This window comes from Podarcis vaucheri (assembly GCF_965113315.1).
Source record: "Podarcis vaucheri genome assembly, chromosome: 6".
In the NCBI taxonomy this organism is placed as follows: Eukaryota; Metazoa; Chordata; class Lepidosauria; order Squamata; family Lacertidae; genus Podarcis; species Podarcis vaucheri.
The window spans coordinates 45,911,872-45,928,418 of record NC_138764.1 but is presented as its reverse complement, the minus strand read 5'-3'; the positions used below and the strand labels follow the sequence as shown (position 1 = coordinate 45,928,418).

Genomic DNA, 16,547 nt, shown 5'->3' with positions numbered 1-16,547 from the left:
GGGACGCTATGTTTTGGGGTTGCATTCCCATGCAAGATCACAACTATTGCATGAGAGCATAGCAGCCCAAAATGTGGCCTTGATAAAAGCACTTTTTCGAGGCGAGATCACGGTGCCCCAAAACGCCACCATGCTTTCGCGTGAAAAAAATGGGATGTCATGGTTTCCCTGGAACAAGTGAGGGTTATGCTGTGGTGTGCCACAAGGCCCCCCTTTTCAAATGTCATCTCCACCATAAATGAAGAAGATGACCTTATAACTAAGGTTGGCGCCAGCTTCACCTCTGTTGTGATGGTATTTCACAACCAGGAAGCGGTTGCTTTGAAAGACCCTCAAGGCTTACATAGGCTATTGCCTCATAGCCTTAGCATCTCAGCTGCAATGTCGGGACAATAATACTGATGTATCTTCTAATAGTACTGATATATTTTAATACTTAAAAAAATGAGCATTCTAAACAACTATATTAATGTTGTTGTGGCCATCAAAAAGAACAGGGTAGACTCACACAGACTTAAGTGTTCCAGTCCTCTGAACTCTGCAGGCTATTCAGTCCCAGAGAGTTCCCTCTATGGCACTGGTGGTGAGCCTTTTTTCACCGAAAGGTCATGTTCCCTTATGGGCAACCTTTGAAGGCTTACATGTCAGTAATGCATAGAGCCAAAGGCAAAGATAGGCAGCACGACAAATGTGAACTGTACCTTTTGTACAGTACGCTAGTTTCTTCACACTCACACATCACTCTCTTTCTTTCTTTCTTTCCTCCATCCATGCAAGCAACAAACATTATGGTGTTAAAAGACACATTTCAGTCGGGCAAAGACACTCAAGGAAAGTGTGAAGCAGAGCCTGTGATGATTGTAGCCTGGTTAGAGGGTGGGTGGGAAGGGATATTGCCTGGGCTAGAATATGGAGGATCAGACCGAGAGGCCCAGAGGGCTTCATTTGGCCCTGGATCAGAGGTTCTTTGTTCCTGTCCTAGAGAATGATAGCCCCCAATGGCACCAATCAAATCCACAGCCAGTGCACTACCACAGAAAGACCCTGGCCTGGTTTATCACACAATGTACCTTAGTTTGGGTGGGACCCCAGGAAGGACCTCCACTGTCAATCTTGATACATGGGCAGGTTTATATAGGAAGAGGTTCTACTTCAAGTACCTGAGTTCCAAGTCATTCAGAGCCTTATGTTTTAAAGTCAACACTTCAACTTAGGCCCTGGTAACCTAAAGCCAATGTGGAGTAGAGGTTATATTACTGGACTAAGACCTGGGTTGTGAGTTCCCATTCAGCCATGAAGACCACAGAGTGACTTAGGGCCAGTCACTGCCTATCAGCCAAACCTCCCTCACAACATTGCTGTGAGGATAAAATGGGGAGAACTATGTGTGCCACCTTGAACTTCTTGGAGAAAAGGTTGTCTATAAATACAGTTAATAATAGTAATGAGACCTGGCCTAATCTTTGTATTTCAGCCTAACCTACTTCATAGAATTATTGTAAGGGAAATTGTGTTGGTGAGGGGGGGAGTTGTACATGCCCTGTACGCCACCCAATCTCTTTGGAAGAGAAGGGAATTTTTTGTAAATCAATAAAAGGCCTTAGTTATGAATGCATTTGGGGGAAATAAAATCTAGCCTATGGAGTTTGTCTGAGAACATTCTGAATGTATTAATGTCCTTAAATAACCCATTTTGCTTTGAGAAGCAAGCCAACTTGTCACACCCAGTTCTGGATTCCACATTAACAACCTCCTTCCGCAGCATTAAACTTTGCCCTTGAGGACTTCTTTTTACTTTCTTCTATCCTTCAGTTACCACTTCTGTTTGTTTTGTCTAATATGTCATTATTTAGGGGGATGCACAGATAGAAATCTTTGGAACTGGGCTAGTTTGGGTTTGAAAATATAAATTTTCAGAGCCAAAAATAAAAAGACAGGCGTTTTAAAGATTATTTGAATAACCTTTTGGCCTATTTCTGTGCTGCTAGCACAGTCAAAACGTGTACTAGAGAATAAATGTTTCTGTTCTCTTTGAAATATTCTGAACTCCAGGACTGGTGTTTTTTCAATGTTCTTTGAATCCCAAAGAAAGACTTGCCAGGAGGTTTCTTTTCTTTTCTTTTTTAAGTCCCCTTCCGCAGCCAGCCCTGGATATAGGCTGACATTCTCAAAGCAATGTAATTGCCATTTCAGACTTCCTGTTTAGGATTCAGTCAAGTAGATATTGTTTATGGTTCATAAAACCTTACTACTGTGAGGATTTTAGGACACTGGCAGTATAGAGCCTCAACTTTCATAGTGCTGTAAATTAGGGAGGGGGGAGTGTGATAATACTCCTCTGAGGACATTAAAACAGAGCTCAGCAATGGTTAAATGGAATTTTATAAGCACATTCAGTGTGGAACTGTTTTGCATTACATGAGTTGAATACCTTAGAGATGACACACATCTGCAGGCACTTTATTAAATCCTTAGTCAGCACTTTTCAACCTGATGAGATTACTTCTTCATTTGACTGGAGAAAGGAAAGTGAAGATCTTGTACTGGACTGCAGAATTCTTCTTGATGTTTCACCTTGAGCATGGGGGGGGGGGAAGGACAGTAAAATCCATTTTAGGACAACACAGAATTGTAGTAGCCCCAGGTATGGGCAAAAAAAGAGAGAAGTCTGGGCATTTCTGATGCTGCAGATTTTCTGAAGCTGTTCAGATGTGGACCTGAGTAGTTCCTTGCACTAGAGACCACTGGGAATCCCATATAAGACCAGATATTTAAAAAATTGAAATATTGAATGCATTTCTGATTGCATATTACCCAACATGCCAAAAAGTTCTTCCAGCACAAATTCTTGTTTTTACTACTTAGACGGATCTGTGAATTGCAGACCAAATGTGAGCATATTTGTGGAATCACGTGTAAGTGCATTTAAACACCCCCTTTATTTTGAAGCTTACATTTTCTTTCAATTTGTAAGGCTGAAAGTTTGTCGAAAAGATAGTTTAGCTGCTATTCGAACACAATCCAAAATATTTTACCCTCACACCCAGAGTGGTGGAAATAGGGAAAGTGAAGTTTAAAACACTGCCACAGTAGAACCACTGCCTATGGACTTTTTTTTCTGTGAGACATTATGAATTTGTTGTAAATGCACATGCTCTTTAATGCCTTTGAAATGCAAACAAATAATAATCAAGTGTGGTTGCATGTTTGGGGGGGTTGAGGCAGACCTCTGACTTTGTAAACAGTGTATTGGGGCATCTTATTCCGGAAAAAGTCAGTTGGTAGTCAGTTGAGTGTCGAACATCTCTGCAAATGATTTTTTAGTGTCCAGTTTGGCCAGGAAAGAGTTAATCGGCTTTCCATTGTGTCAGACATGAGTGGTGCCTCCAGGAGTCATATTGACACCCCCAGTGCAGGGTAACTCTATTCCTTTATTGACATGTTGCTCCTCAAGAACACAACAGCACTGTCTGCAAATCATTGCTAAAATCATCTTTAAAAAAAAAAAAGTTTGAAACCCTTAAGGCTTAGACAAAGGCACAAGAGCTGCAGTGCGCAGCTCAAAACTCCGGAGTCAGCAACTTCTATTGATTAAAAACTAACCTTTAAAGTAACTCTCAGAGTGTGTGGTTAGCATTTAAATTTAAACATGTCATGAGTTGATTTGTGTTACTGAATACCAACTCTGAAGGAGTTACATTCACATCAGATTTTTTTTTTCTAATTCCCTTAAGCAGCTAAAGTATTTCATGAAATGTCAGCAGGGCAGGAGAGTGGGAGAGAGGTGTTTATGGGGAGAGGGTGCGACTGGCATGAGCCTCGTATAAGTTTTCTTTCCCATGCAAATATTCAACTCTTTCTCCCCCTATCCCACCCCAGTAAAAAAAAAAAAGTGTGGGGAGTGCAACACAATAATTAGCCCTTTGTCTAACTTTCCCAAGTGCCAGAGAGAGGCTGATTAATTAAATATACAACAGCATTGGGTTTTGGAGTGGGGGTCTCGCTTGCTGGGTAGGTCATAAATTAGGCTGAATAAATACTTCAATGTGTTTGCAGTGGCCCTGCTACGTCAGAGCCACTGGAAGGTTGGTGGGAGGAGAGCAGAGTGTTTCTTGCTAATGATAGTCACGTCTGGGTCTGTCTGGTTGCTCGTAGCAACCAGACATGATGTAACACCAGGATGAACTTGAACTTGGGGGACTTGAAAAGGGAACAATAGACCAGAGCAATCAATAAAGCCTATTTCAGTGAAGGATTACAGAGCTGCTCCGGGGTAACCTTGTCTGCAAGGCACACACTGAATAGTAAGATGGGTGAAGAAACTTCCCCACCCACCCACCCCGTTTTGAGAGGAGTTCAGAAGCACTGCAGATTCCCCCCCCCCAAAAAAAAAAACCTGTGCAGTGAGTAGCAAAGGAAAGAAGTGGCATGGAAAAGTGCACCCCCTGCTGTCCAAAATGTGCACTGAGTATTATTAAAAGAAATACCATGCATTCTGAAAAAAAATGCAAATAGTTTCAAGCGTTTTACTACATGTCCCAAAGTGAAACAGGCCATCTAGGCATCCAGACTGTCTGAATCAAATCCCTGTAATTTTGGGATGGTTACTAACTGACAGTTAACATCAACCAGAAGAACAGCAGCAACAACAAAACGCTATAAATTAAGACCTAGATATCGTTCTTGATCACTACTTTAAAAATTAGTTCAGCCTAACACTTCTCATTTGCCTCTGTCAGATGCATACTTTACATGGGACTCATTTCAATAAATCAGTAAATCTGTAACAGGAATGCTACTTTTAATGCTTTTAAAATAACAGTCATGTTAGGTGTGTTACCAAGTTGGATTGGAAGCCTTTATCAACTTGATAGGCAGGTCCTGGTGATAGCTTCTCTAACAACTAGGGACAAATGGTCTTTCTCTCAATTTAAAACATGTGGCTTCTTGCTAGCTACTCCTAGAATCATGATTCTAAACTTGGGTGCTGTGCGAATGTCTGCTGTGCAGGGTAATGTTTCGCACCATCCAAGCTTTACTGTTCTGTAATAACACTTAAAGGTAAAGGGACCCCTGACCGTTAGGTCCAGTCACAGACGACTCTGGGGTTGCGGCGCTCTTCTCGGTTTACTGGCCGAGGGAGCCGGTGTACAGCTTCCGGGTCATGTGGCCAACATGACTAAGCTGCTTCTGGTGAACCAGAACAGTGCACGGAAACACCAGAGCAGTGCCTATTTATCTACTTGCACTCTGATGTGCTTTCGAACTGCTAGGTTGGCAGGAGCAGGGACCGAGCAACGCAGGGATTCGAACCGCCGACCTTCTGATCGGCAAGCCCTAGGCTCTGTGGTTTAATGTGAGAGCAAATTTTATTGAAATGAATACAAGGAGTTCGTCAATATATATAGAATTTATGTGTTTGAATCAGTGCACTATTAGTAAACACTCATCTTAGTGGCCCTAATGACAACTGTTTACTCAGTTCAGTTGTGTAAATAATGTACCATTCTTTACTCACTTGAGTAATTTTATCAAAGCCAATCTATATTAATCTGGTGAATAGCACTGCTTATAAAATAATGAGCCTAGGCACCATAACCTTCAGGAAAACCTTTTGAACAAAAGTTACATATAAAAACTATTTCATTTAATTACTAACAGTCTAGCTCCGACTCATAAAATCAGAAAAGAAAGGTGGTGAAAGTGTGTGTGTGTGTGTGTGTGTGTGAGAGAGAGAGAGAGAGAGAGAGAGAGAGAGAGATAGAGATGAAAAAAACCCAAAGAATTAGCCAGTGGGATGAAAAAGGAAACTCGTCATCTGAATTGACTGTGTTTCTCTTGCCAACTTATTTTTAAATAAAGCAATATTTATTTAACTTGCCTCCATGACATACTGCCAAAGCTAAAAATCATGTAATCTTAAAGCCAGCAGGATTTTTGCTTTTCTTTGTTATTATGCAATTTAAATATTAATAATACTGGGTATTTTGGTGTAAGCTCATTTTGTCTGAGAAATGACAGGGACAGTAAAAGCACCACTTTGATTTGTGTCACCTAGCTGAAATTTTTTTATTTATTATGTCACTCATAAAATCCAGTGATGCAAGGGCAATGTGTTTTGTTTCTGCCAAAGAAAGAAAGGAAAAAAAGGTGCAAATTATTAAAGCTGGACAGCCAGAAAATCTTTACATATAGTGTATGCGGTGTTAGACTTCAGTGATCCTGGCCTAATCATGGCCTAGCCTTCCTCACAGGGTGGTTGTAAACAGTGCTTTTTCTTGGGAGGGACACACACCCCTAAACATTTTGTGAATCTAAGTTTGGCCTCATTGAGGGGCAGTATTACAATAGGAAATAGGGATAGGAAAATGAGGGTACCCATAAACATTTTTTTAAGGAAAAAAAGAACTGGTTGTAAAGATAAAATGGAAAGCCTCTGTGTAAGCCACTCAGAACTCCATAGAGGAATGAGAGGATACTATTGTAATAGGTAATGGTAACAATATTAAAAAACAGAATCAAAAGTTAGTTTCAGGCATTACACCAGCGTGATTCAGCCCCACTCCTCCTCCGCACCAGTGCCAATTTCCACTAAGTACACACAGCAATGGCACTGAGATGTTCTTCACAGTTGGGCTGACTTCTGAGACAAACAGTGAACACAAGCCTGCTTCCATATGTAAGAAGTTTGGGCAACCTTCAAATGAGCACATGGATGTTTGAATCATAGTATCTGAAAGATCGTGGAGGGATGGCTTAAACGGATAACAGACGTCACAGTTGTGTATAACTGAACTCACGGTGGCCTTTAGTGTTGTGTCTGCTTGTTCAGCTGAACGTAACAAGGCCTTATCTAGTTACTTCACACTACCAGGGTTCAAAATCAAATAACTTTTTATTGGGTTTTGATTCTTCTCACGCCTTCATTGATTTGGTGGCTTTTCTGAGGTAAACCATCAGGCCTGAAGAACACAACATGTATTGTTGTAAGTTTGGGGGTGGGGGCTTGGCCATATGCCTGAGGTCCTTCTAAAGCCTGCATCCAGCCAGGGTTAAAATCTAATAGAGGATTTAGTTGTTCATGTTCTTGGTAATAGCTTATGTATTGGTCATGAAGGTAACAAAGGAAGTGACTCTGTGCCAGAGAAAAAATGGGTGGGTCCTTCTCCCTCAGCTGGCTAGTAATTAGAAAGACAATGGCCAGTGTTGAGGTATATAGAAGCAGGAGAATGCAGGATGGGAATCCCGAGAGACAGAACCATGCTTGATTTCTGCTGGAATCCAGGCTGTGGCTAGTGGCTATGGGAGACCCTCTTGGGGTGTTAATGGTATGAGTCACCTCCATCGTAGGTTCAAGCTGTACTGTATATATGTTGCAAATACACCATACGTCATAAAGGTACCACAACTCTACTGTCCATCATTCTGAGGTAACCAAACCCTGAGTAAGCACCTGGAACCCGCTCGCACCGCTCCGAGATTGGGGTGGTGTGCAACAGTATTCTGAATCTATTGGAAATAAAGCAATTCACCTTTCCAGCCCCTTTCCTGCTGTGGTTCACCTCAGTCTGTCATGACAGACATCTATGCCCATTGCTTTGTATTTTATGGAGTGCTATGATACGTTTTAGTTTAATTTCATGGAAGACAGCTTTTATCCAGGTTTAACCTTTATTTACAAACATAGACTTGGCCAGAGAGAGAAGTATCAGCACTTTTGCTGATCCAATTGCCTCTTATTTCAGGGTTCATCTGCTGTGTTCCTCATAGCAACTGACAGTGAGGACAGTTATCCATTTTACATGTTATAGCCACAATTCAGAACTGACAATAGAGAGGCAGCCTTGATGTGGCAATTTTAAAACATAGATCTTAGCTTTTTTCCATTTTAGCAATTGGACCTTCGTGTATATGGCACAATATTTTCACATGGTCCGAGACTGATACAGCAAAAAAAAATAAAAAAAAAATCCAACTGTGTTTGGACACATATGAATGGAATCCAGGGGTGTGGTTCAGTTGTGGGAAATGTATAGGTAAACTAAGTTTAGCCACAACCTTCAGATTACTTTAATTCAAGGTGGTCTTAATGGTTTCATGGAATATGTAGCTCATAATACTCATTGTATTGCCAGAATTTCTAAAGTTCCAAGCAGCTCCTGAAATCTTTATGTAGCAGAAAGCCACACGCTTCTTGTACAGCTGCTTTATCCTCCCTCCTCAACTGCCTAAACCTACTTTTGGGCTCCCTACAGCGGTGGTTTTCAACCAGTGTGCAGTAGCAACATGGGCAACACTGGCCTCTGGCCCTCTTTCCTTCCTCTTCTGATTCCCTCTCACGTCTCTGCCTCCCAAAGGCTTGCACAGCTGTTTGTTGCAGCAGCTCTGGCTACAAGCTTCCAAGGCAAATGGTGCCTCTGGGGCTGACCAGGAGGTGCTTCCCAGGCCACTTTGGGGCAGTGTGAAGAGGCAGCTCAGAGACAAGCGGCAATGGCTGCCCAGAGGACTCCCAAGGAGAGGGGAGAGGAGAGGAGGCTGAGGGAACACTCCACAAGGGAGGGTGTTCGAAAAGCTGTGAGGGCCTGCCAGCTCTGCAGACAAGGGGTGACATAACTGGGCTCCTGAGCCCCATAGGGGTACCATGGAAAGAATGGAGTTGGTCAAGGGAGCCATGGACCCAAAAATGTTGAGAATCTCTGCCCTACAGGTTTATTATTTAAGTGACAGTTCATGGATAGAGCAGCACTCATGACAACTTGTGTCTCTTCCATATGTTCAAATATACACACATCCGTCACATCTATGTAATGATTTGCAATTTTCTTATTTAGTGTTCAGTCATCTCTATGTAAAAAGAATAAGAAGAGGTGCAATGTCATGTGATTTCACTGGTTTAGTACCTTGGCACAAGAAATAGCCAAATGATTCACTGTTAATTCCTGGGTTTCTTTACACATAGCCATGAACATGCCAGGGATTCTGCTGAAAGCATTGCATAAATACTAAAAATAAATCAATCTTTCCTTTCTTTTTTGTTTCCTTCTTGCAGTCCTGGTACCTGGGATAAAACTCACAGCTTCCCACCACCCACCAGACAGACCACCCGACCCCTTCCCAACTCTGTAACATGGAAGCAGCAGCAACACAGTGCAGTTACTTCGCATCCATGGAAGGGGAGATGAACAGATATTGACAGCAAGCAACTGCTCGCATTCAGAAACGGCAAAAGTTATGGTTGATTGACAAGGGCCGTAACATTGTTTGGGGGGGCGGGAGGAGGGGATTTTTTTAAAACAAAAGAACACCTTAGTGACCGATGTAATTTCTCATATGGTGCTGGAAATGTTTGGGCTTCATAATTTTTGAAGTGTTTCAACTGGTAGTGTAAGCATTAGGGACACTGGGTAGTAGAGCTAGCCTGCTGGCTGCTTACTGACTTGCTGTTATAACACTTTCCACATGGCGCCTAGCTGTTTTACAGTATTTTCACTGATTAATTTCCCATATAGGTGTGGGACTTCTTGAGAGATCATGAGGAACACACATACATGATAACTTTTGTAGTAGCTGAATTCTGCAATATAGAACTTACAGGACAGACATGGGGCATGTTTTTTTCTGTAACATATCAGGTGTTTTGTTTTGTTTTTAATTTTGCAGTCGGCAGTTAGATATGTGACATGAATCATAAGAGCATTATCAACAGGTTGATTTCCACTCAAGTTGCAGAGAAATATAAAATATCAACCTACTGCTGTTCACATGAAAAAGAAAAAAAGGGTTTAAATGCTGCACTTACATGAAACATTTTTTATGATTTTCAACATGATATAAAATCCACACGGAAATGGGGAAGTTGGTCTGTTTTGATAGAAACTGACAGGAATCAATCAAAACAATCGAATTTTGAATTGAGAAAAGTGCAATTTCATTGGATAGCTAAATATCTTTGTAAGATAGAGATTGTTGAAAATTCTATTTTTGTTTTCCAAGTCCTACCACCCCAGGACTCTAAATTATCGGGGTAAAAAACAGCCTTGCAAGAAAAAAAAGGGGGGAGCTATTTTTGCTTTTTATGTTTTTTATTGTTAAACTTGTATCCCTTTAAAACTGAAGGAAATTTAAAAAGAAATACAAAATTTAATGGTGCTTTTACCACAATATGTTATCTACATTAAATGCTAATTAATCATTTTCTGTTATCAAAGCACATAATTAAAATTAAATCATAATATCTGTTAATTTTATAAGCTAAAAGTCACTATAATAGATTATGCCAATTCTGATAAAATCGTATGTGTTTCCGGCAATATAGGGTATATCACTTCTCAAAATACTTTGGCCACAAACAGACACGGAGGTAGGTGTGCTTAAGCCCATTGAAACAAATGTCCTTAAGTATGCTTCACTCTGAGTTGGACTGTGGCCCTTGAGCTAATAAGAGAAAGCTGTCCAGAAAATAAAACGCCTTTGTGTCCCTGAACTGGCGTTGGTTTTTTTCTGAACTGCAAAGGCAACAAAACAGAAGCAAAATGCTGATTCTACATCTTATACCAGTTCAAAGCAAGGACACTTGCTGAGAAGAAGAAAAAAAGTTTGGACCCAAAATGTCCTGATCTTATGTACAAAAAAAAGAAAAAGGAAAAAAAAACAGGAAAAAAATGCAAGTGGTTTTTTTTTTCCTACCAGACAGCGGAGCACCCCTTTGCTTCCCATGCAACTTTAAGAAGGTTTCCTATATTATACATATATATACGTTCTGGTTGGCGAGTCTCGCTAATCAGAGAAATTCTCTGCATGTTCTAGTGTTAGTAACTAATTTTTATATAGTTAATGTAGGGTAAAGTAGAGTGCATTAAGACACAATATTGTAATCCCTAATCCAGGCACTTGCCTTTAAACTATGTTTGTTCGGCCCTTCAGAAGGGTTTCTACTACTGTCCTATACAATCAAGTAAACTGAATTTCTTGGGAAGACACTTTGCTCCTCATCTTTTCCCTGAAACTAATTTTTTGTTTTGTTTTGTTTTATTGATTTGCACGAAACAAAAACAAAAACAAATTCCATATCAATGTGCCTTGCCCTGGATAGCGATTATTTGTGGAATTGTTGCACATGTTCCTATATTGAAAGGGGTTTTTTCCCTAGTCAAGCATTTGGAGACACTTTTTTGTAAATGTGACTTTTATGTCAGCCATTGTCAATTTCAGCATCTTAGAATTCAGTAGGATGTTAGTTGTTCCACAGATAGCGGTAGTGTTTTCTTGTCCTGTACGGTCAGTGGCAGTGCTATTCTGAGATCTGTAGATGCTAGATTATCAGTATTTTTGATGTTGCTGCATTTTACATTTTATTTGGAGTCTTCCTTTTGTTTGTTTTTTTGTTTTTTCCCAGATATATGAAAATATGCAATACCTGCTTATATCATGTAGAAGAAAAGCTTAGCAATTCTTAATTTTTCTTTAATTTTTTTTTATTTGACCAAAGTCGGTGCTGCACTTGACGCAGTGTATTTTAGATGTTTGTCTTTGTACTTTTTTGTGATTTTTGAATGCACACGCAGGAAGGGCTCTTCTTAGAGAAGCAGTCAAACTGTGAAGCACTAAGCTGAACCCTGCTTCAAGCAATTTTTGTTTTACAACTGTTCCTTTCACAAGCAAGCCTTAAAAAAAAAACCTCCCTTTTTCTTCAAATCCCACACCCATTTTTATTAGCAGATTGCAATCAATCCACATTCAATAAAAAGTATATAATGCCCATTTTTATATGCACGTTTTTAAAACTTCCAAGTTCTGAAAATTGTTTACTGGTTATTCTCTATTTAAGGAAAAAATGTTTTGGATTTTCATATATGTCAAATAAGTGGTTGAGTAGTCATTTGCTCCGTTGTATTGTGTGATTGTTAGTGTTATGGTATCACATCCACTAGCCAGCATCCTTTGCCTTCCCTATAGCACTTAGCAGGGCATTACTTTATTAAAACATATGTGCACTAAAAAAAAATAAAAAATAAAAAAATTAGCAGCTTTCAGTGCTTCACAGTGAAGGGAAAAAAAGCCTAGACAAACATTTTGTCAGAACCTTGCTATAAGCCAAGGTATAACCAGTAAATTGGTTGTATATACAACGAAATTGCACCCTTTTTTAAAAAAACAAAAACAAAGCAAACTAAGCAATAGTTTGGGCAGTTAGTTGTTTTTAGTGAGCATGCCGTAGTCATGGCCGCAAAGAGAGAGAGAATCAAATCTGCCCACTCAGAAGCGATGTAATTTGTATGTTGTATAGTTTTATTGATTACACTGATTTATTCTACCCTATTTTATAATGCAGGACTTTTGTAATGTTGTTTAAATGAGGAAAATTTCTGTCAAATTAGCTTAGTGGAATTTCTGATTGTTCGTTATAAAGGCAGCATTCATAGAATTGCTTTTCCCCCCTCTGGGAACTGGATTTAAGTTGAAAACTTTCCTGTTTCCTTTTTGTATGTATTTAAATACAGTTATTTTTCCCCCCTCTCTCCTTATCTCAATAGTATAGCATATTCCTATGCTTGAGAAGTATAGGCTACTGAAGAACCATTGTAAATGGACATTGCAGATATGCTGTATTTTTGAAGGTGTTTTATCGTATTAAGTTTGAAGATGGTAAAGTTAGGGAATTCTGATCGGAATCTCATAAAACAAATTGTTTTAAAGGCTTTAAACATTAGGTAGGCGGTCAAGGGTGTTTACCAACAGGGGTTGTAAAGTATTAAAGACACTAAATTAAATTTTGGTTCATCTTATTGTCATGCAGAAACACAGCAGTTCAGATCTGTTCAGGTGTGGAGAACAAACAGAGTTTTATTCCTCAAAGTAGAGCAGAGAATGGAGATCTGAGGAGAGACAACTGCATGGGGTGTGCAGTCTACAATAGAGAAATAATCCTGGGTCACACTTCAGAATCAGATTCACATGTCCATTCCCCATTTCAAAATTGCTTTTTATTCTTTGTGCAAACAACTTTTCTTTCTGATCCTTTCTTTTAAAACCGCCAGATGCACAACACCGGCTCCCGCTCCCATTTTCCGCCTCAGTCCGCCCCCTGCAAAATAACACTGCTCTCTGTGAATTGACTCCACTAGTAGTTTCCTATTCTTTCGACCACTTTTCAAAATAGGACTTTAGCTTGTTGTCATTCTGCACACCCCTGCAATAAAGTATTTATTAATCATGTTATATAGTGATATCCAACGTCAGTCACCGGGAGTATACCTTGGCTGTTTGGTGATCTCTCCCTCTTCTCTTAAGAGTTGAAAAGTGAAGGAATAGAACCCTTTTTCCCCACAGTATTCAGTCAGCCCACAGGAATATGTAAAATTCCTCTACCTAGTTTTCTTTCACAGTTTTCTTTTTGTTCCATATATTTTGCAGCTTTGTAGTAACAGTGTTAACATTTACTGTACACATACATACATACACACACAAAACAAAAGACAAAAAAACCAAGATACGTGGCATAAAACAGGTATTTTTCCTTGTGTTTTTTTTTCTTTTTAAACAAAATGTCACTTAATATTATACTTTACATTGTGTCTCTGGAAATATCTTTCTTTTTTTAAAAAAAATGATTTTACTTTGGTAGAAGGCCTCCATAGAACAAACATTGCAAACCACGACCGGCATGAAAATGTAAGGAGAGCTTCAATGGCACCTAAAAGAAACTCATCTTTCATGAGATCTATTGTGGGACGTCTCATGAAGTGAACTCTGCCTACCAGGCAAGGTTTCCATTAAATCAAGCTTACAAAGCCAATTTTGTCTTGAAGTCAATGCATGTATTACTGTTTGACAGTAAAACCCGGCTATGCCACCATCAAGTCCAAGGCTGTGCAATAGTCTAATTAGTATCGAGTACATTTTCCTTTTATTTTTTCCAATAAAAAAGCAGTGGGATGAAAATTGCTTTGATATATAGCAGGTAACATTGAAGCTATTCCATAGCACTTAACTGTAGTGAATACTGTGTCACCAATTCTGAAATCAATTTAATGTTTAATGCAAATCCATTACATGGTGCTATTACAGGCTGGCAAAATGATTTACAAAAATGTGACAACTTGGGGCTCAATTCACTCTGCTTTCCAACAATGTAAATGCATAGCAGTGTTTATCTGCATGAGAACTATGCACTAATATAAATCTGAAAAAAGAAATATATCAACTTTGGTATCTAGTTTCCGTTTACTTCAATCCTTGCCTTTTTGGTCATTATTATAAATGCCAGCTTTAGGACAGAAAGAAATATAAGAAAACCAGCATAATACCTGATATATTAAAAATGTAGTGCCTGTGAAATCTGTATTATATTGCTCTTCTGAAGTAAGATTTTTTCTACACCAGTAGCCTTCGCTGTCTGTCAGAACCTTCTGATATAGGTGATGTAAAATAACCGTACAATATTAATGCATGCTATTCCATAATGCTTAGTGAGCTGTATGAATATTACTCAAAGTTATGTTAGTCTTTTTTTCTGACTTGGTTCTTGTCAGATAGGTTTAAAGATATTTCACTGAGAACACAAATTCTGTTTTTTTCTCTCCTTGATTTTGGGTGTTTTCAGTATTTTGGATATATACATTTAACTTAAAATTCAGTATTATTTGTTGGGGGCAACTTTTTTTATTAATAAGGGCAGGCATAGGGTTTGAAATCAGAAATCCATGCCTGGTGGTATTTTTTCCTTTGCTTAGAAGCATCCATAAGAACTCTTAAGAGCTTATCTCAGAAGAAAAATAAGACATCATTTCAATGTAAGGAACAATTCTCCAACTTGGAACTGACATTGAAAGTGGTTTCTTCGTTGACAGTGTTTAAACCAGGTACCCATGCTTGACCCTTCTTCACATCAGACCTCCTCATATTAAAACAAACTTTTAAGAACCTTTTTAAAAACCCAACCTCATGTGGCTATTTAGTTTCATGCACCGTTGCAATTTTTTCCTTCAAAAGTCTGTATAAACTTTGGGCCCGATTCATAAATAGTCACTAGGCATTAACATAGGATTTTGTTGTATGATTCTTACCCCAAATTTGAGGTCCCCCTCCTCTGTCCCCATGACAAGAACAAATTTTAGCACGTTATTGTTACCAAGAGTTCACCTGATTTCATGTCCATCAGGAGGCAGAACACCTTCAATATACACATCATTTGACAAGGGGAAGGATCCCTAGAAGATAATAAGTTGATGAGAGCATCCTTATTCTGCACTTTGCACAGATAAGGGATTTTTACTGTCCTGCTAAACAAAAAGATACTTCTCTTGGCCATAGCATAATCTGCTAGACTTTGTGCAGAGGTTTTGTACTTCACTTCATAATCTTTCTGAGTGCAAAGCAATGTTAGAGCGAATACTTCTAATTCAGTATTTCACTAGATTTCATGTACTCATTCCTGCATCCTCATTTACAGCAATGCCTCAAATCAGTGAACTCCCACCACTACCCTAAGATAGAAAGGATGAAGCCAGGAATCATCATGATCTGTAGTATAAATGCAAGAGCTGAAAAAGACCTTGGCAATTCCATGTAGAGAAGGCATTCTACTAATCTGATCTTGGAGGGCACAAATATTGACTAGAGCAAAGTGTCTGAGTGGACAGTCTCCCACCTGTACCTTCACTTTTGTTGCTACTGTAAGAAGGCAGGAAACTGATTCTGCAGCCACTTTGCAGGCTTGCAAAATGTGTTAGTGGGAACATTCAGCAAATGAGAATACCCACAACTGACCTGCTGTTGGCTTCTTTGCACAATTAGACAGTCACCGGCTCACTTGCTCAGTTCTGCCAATCAAAAGTACTTATGGACACAGTGCAACTCGCTCCCACTGGAGGCAGTGATGGCCACCAACCTAGGTGGCTTTAAAAGAGGATTAGGCGAATTCATGGAGGAGGGGGCTGTCAAAGGTCCATGATGACTATACTCTGATTCGGCATTTGGAGGCAGCAGGGCTTCTGAATACCAGTTGCTGGAAACCACAGGAGGGGAGAATGATCTTCTGCTCGAATCCTGCTTGCTGGTTTGCCACAGGCCTCTGGCTGGCCACTGTGGGAACAGGAGGCTGGACTAGATGGGCCACTGGGCCTGATCCAGCAGGCTCTTCTTCTGTTCAAATATTGAGAAATTCTTTTTCATTTTGGTGTAACAAAATGGACATGTGAGAGATCTGCTGCAAAATCACCTCAGCCCTGTGTTAATACCCCTGTGTCTCTACTTTTTTAATGAATCGGGTCCCTTGTGCCTCTAGTATCCTTGTATTGACTCTCAGAGTTATCATTTTAGTTTTATTATGTTCTGTGAAAATTTGCAATTGGTTGAGAATCACTGTGGGCATCCATTCTTTTTTCAACTAAATCTCTGCAGGTTTTTGAGCTGGTGTGGATTAGTTTAACTCTTGTATTCAACCATTAGTGCTACCACCCTCTCACATTACAATACGATTACTGGAAGCAAGTACTGCATTTCCTATGCAACAAAAAAGGAAAATAAAAAATTGCTAATGCTAACAA

At 39.6% G+C, this 16,547-nt stretch overlaps 1 protein-coding gene across 9 annotated transcripts in view; it reads left to right on the top strand.

Annotated features, from left to right (window-relative positions):
- The window catches only part of NFIA (nuclear factor I A), a 445,480-nt gene extending 428,933 nt beyond the window's left edge, over positions 1–16,547 (top strand). For all 9 annotated transcript variants that reach the window (XM_082228754.1, XM_082228759.1, XM_082228753.1 and 6 more), the window contains one exon: positions 9,050–16,547. In XM_082228754.1, coding sequence (XP_082084880.1) covers positions 9,050–9,126 — 77 coding nt within the window. In that variant the 3' untranslated portion in view covers positions 9,127–16,547. The remainder of the gene's footprint in view (positions 1–9,049) is intronic.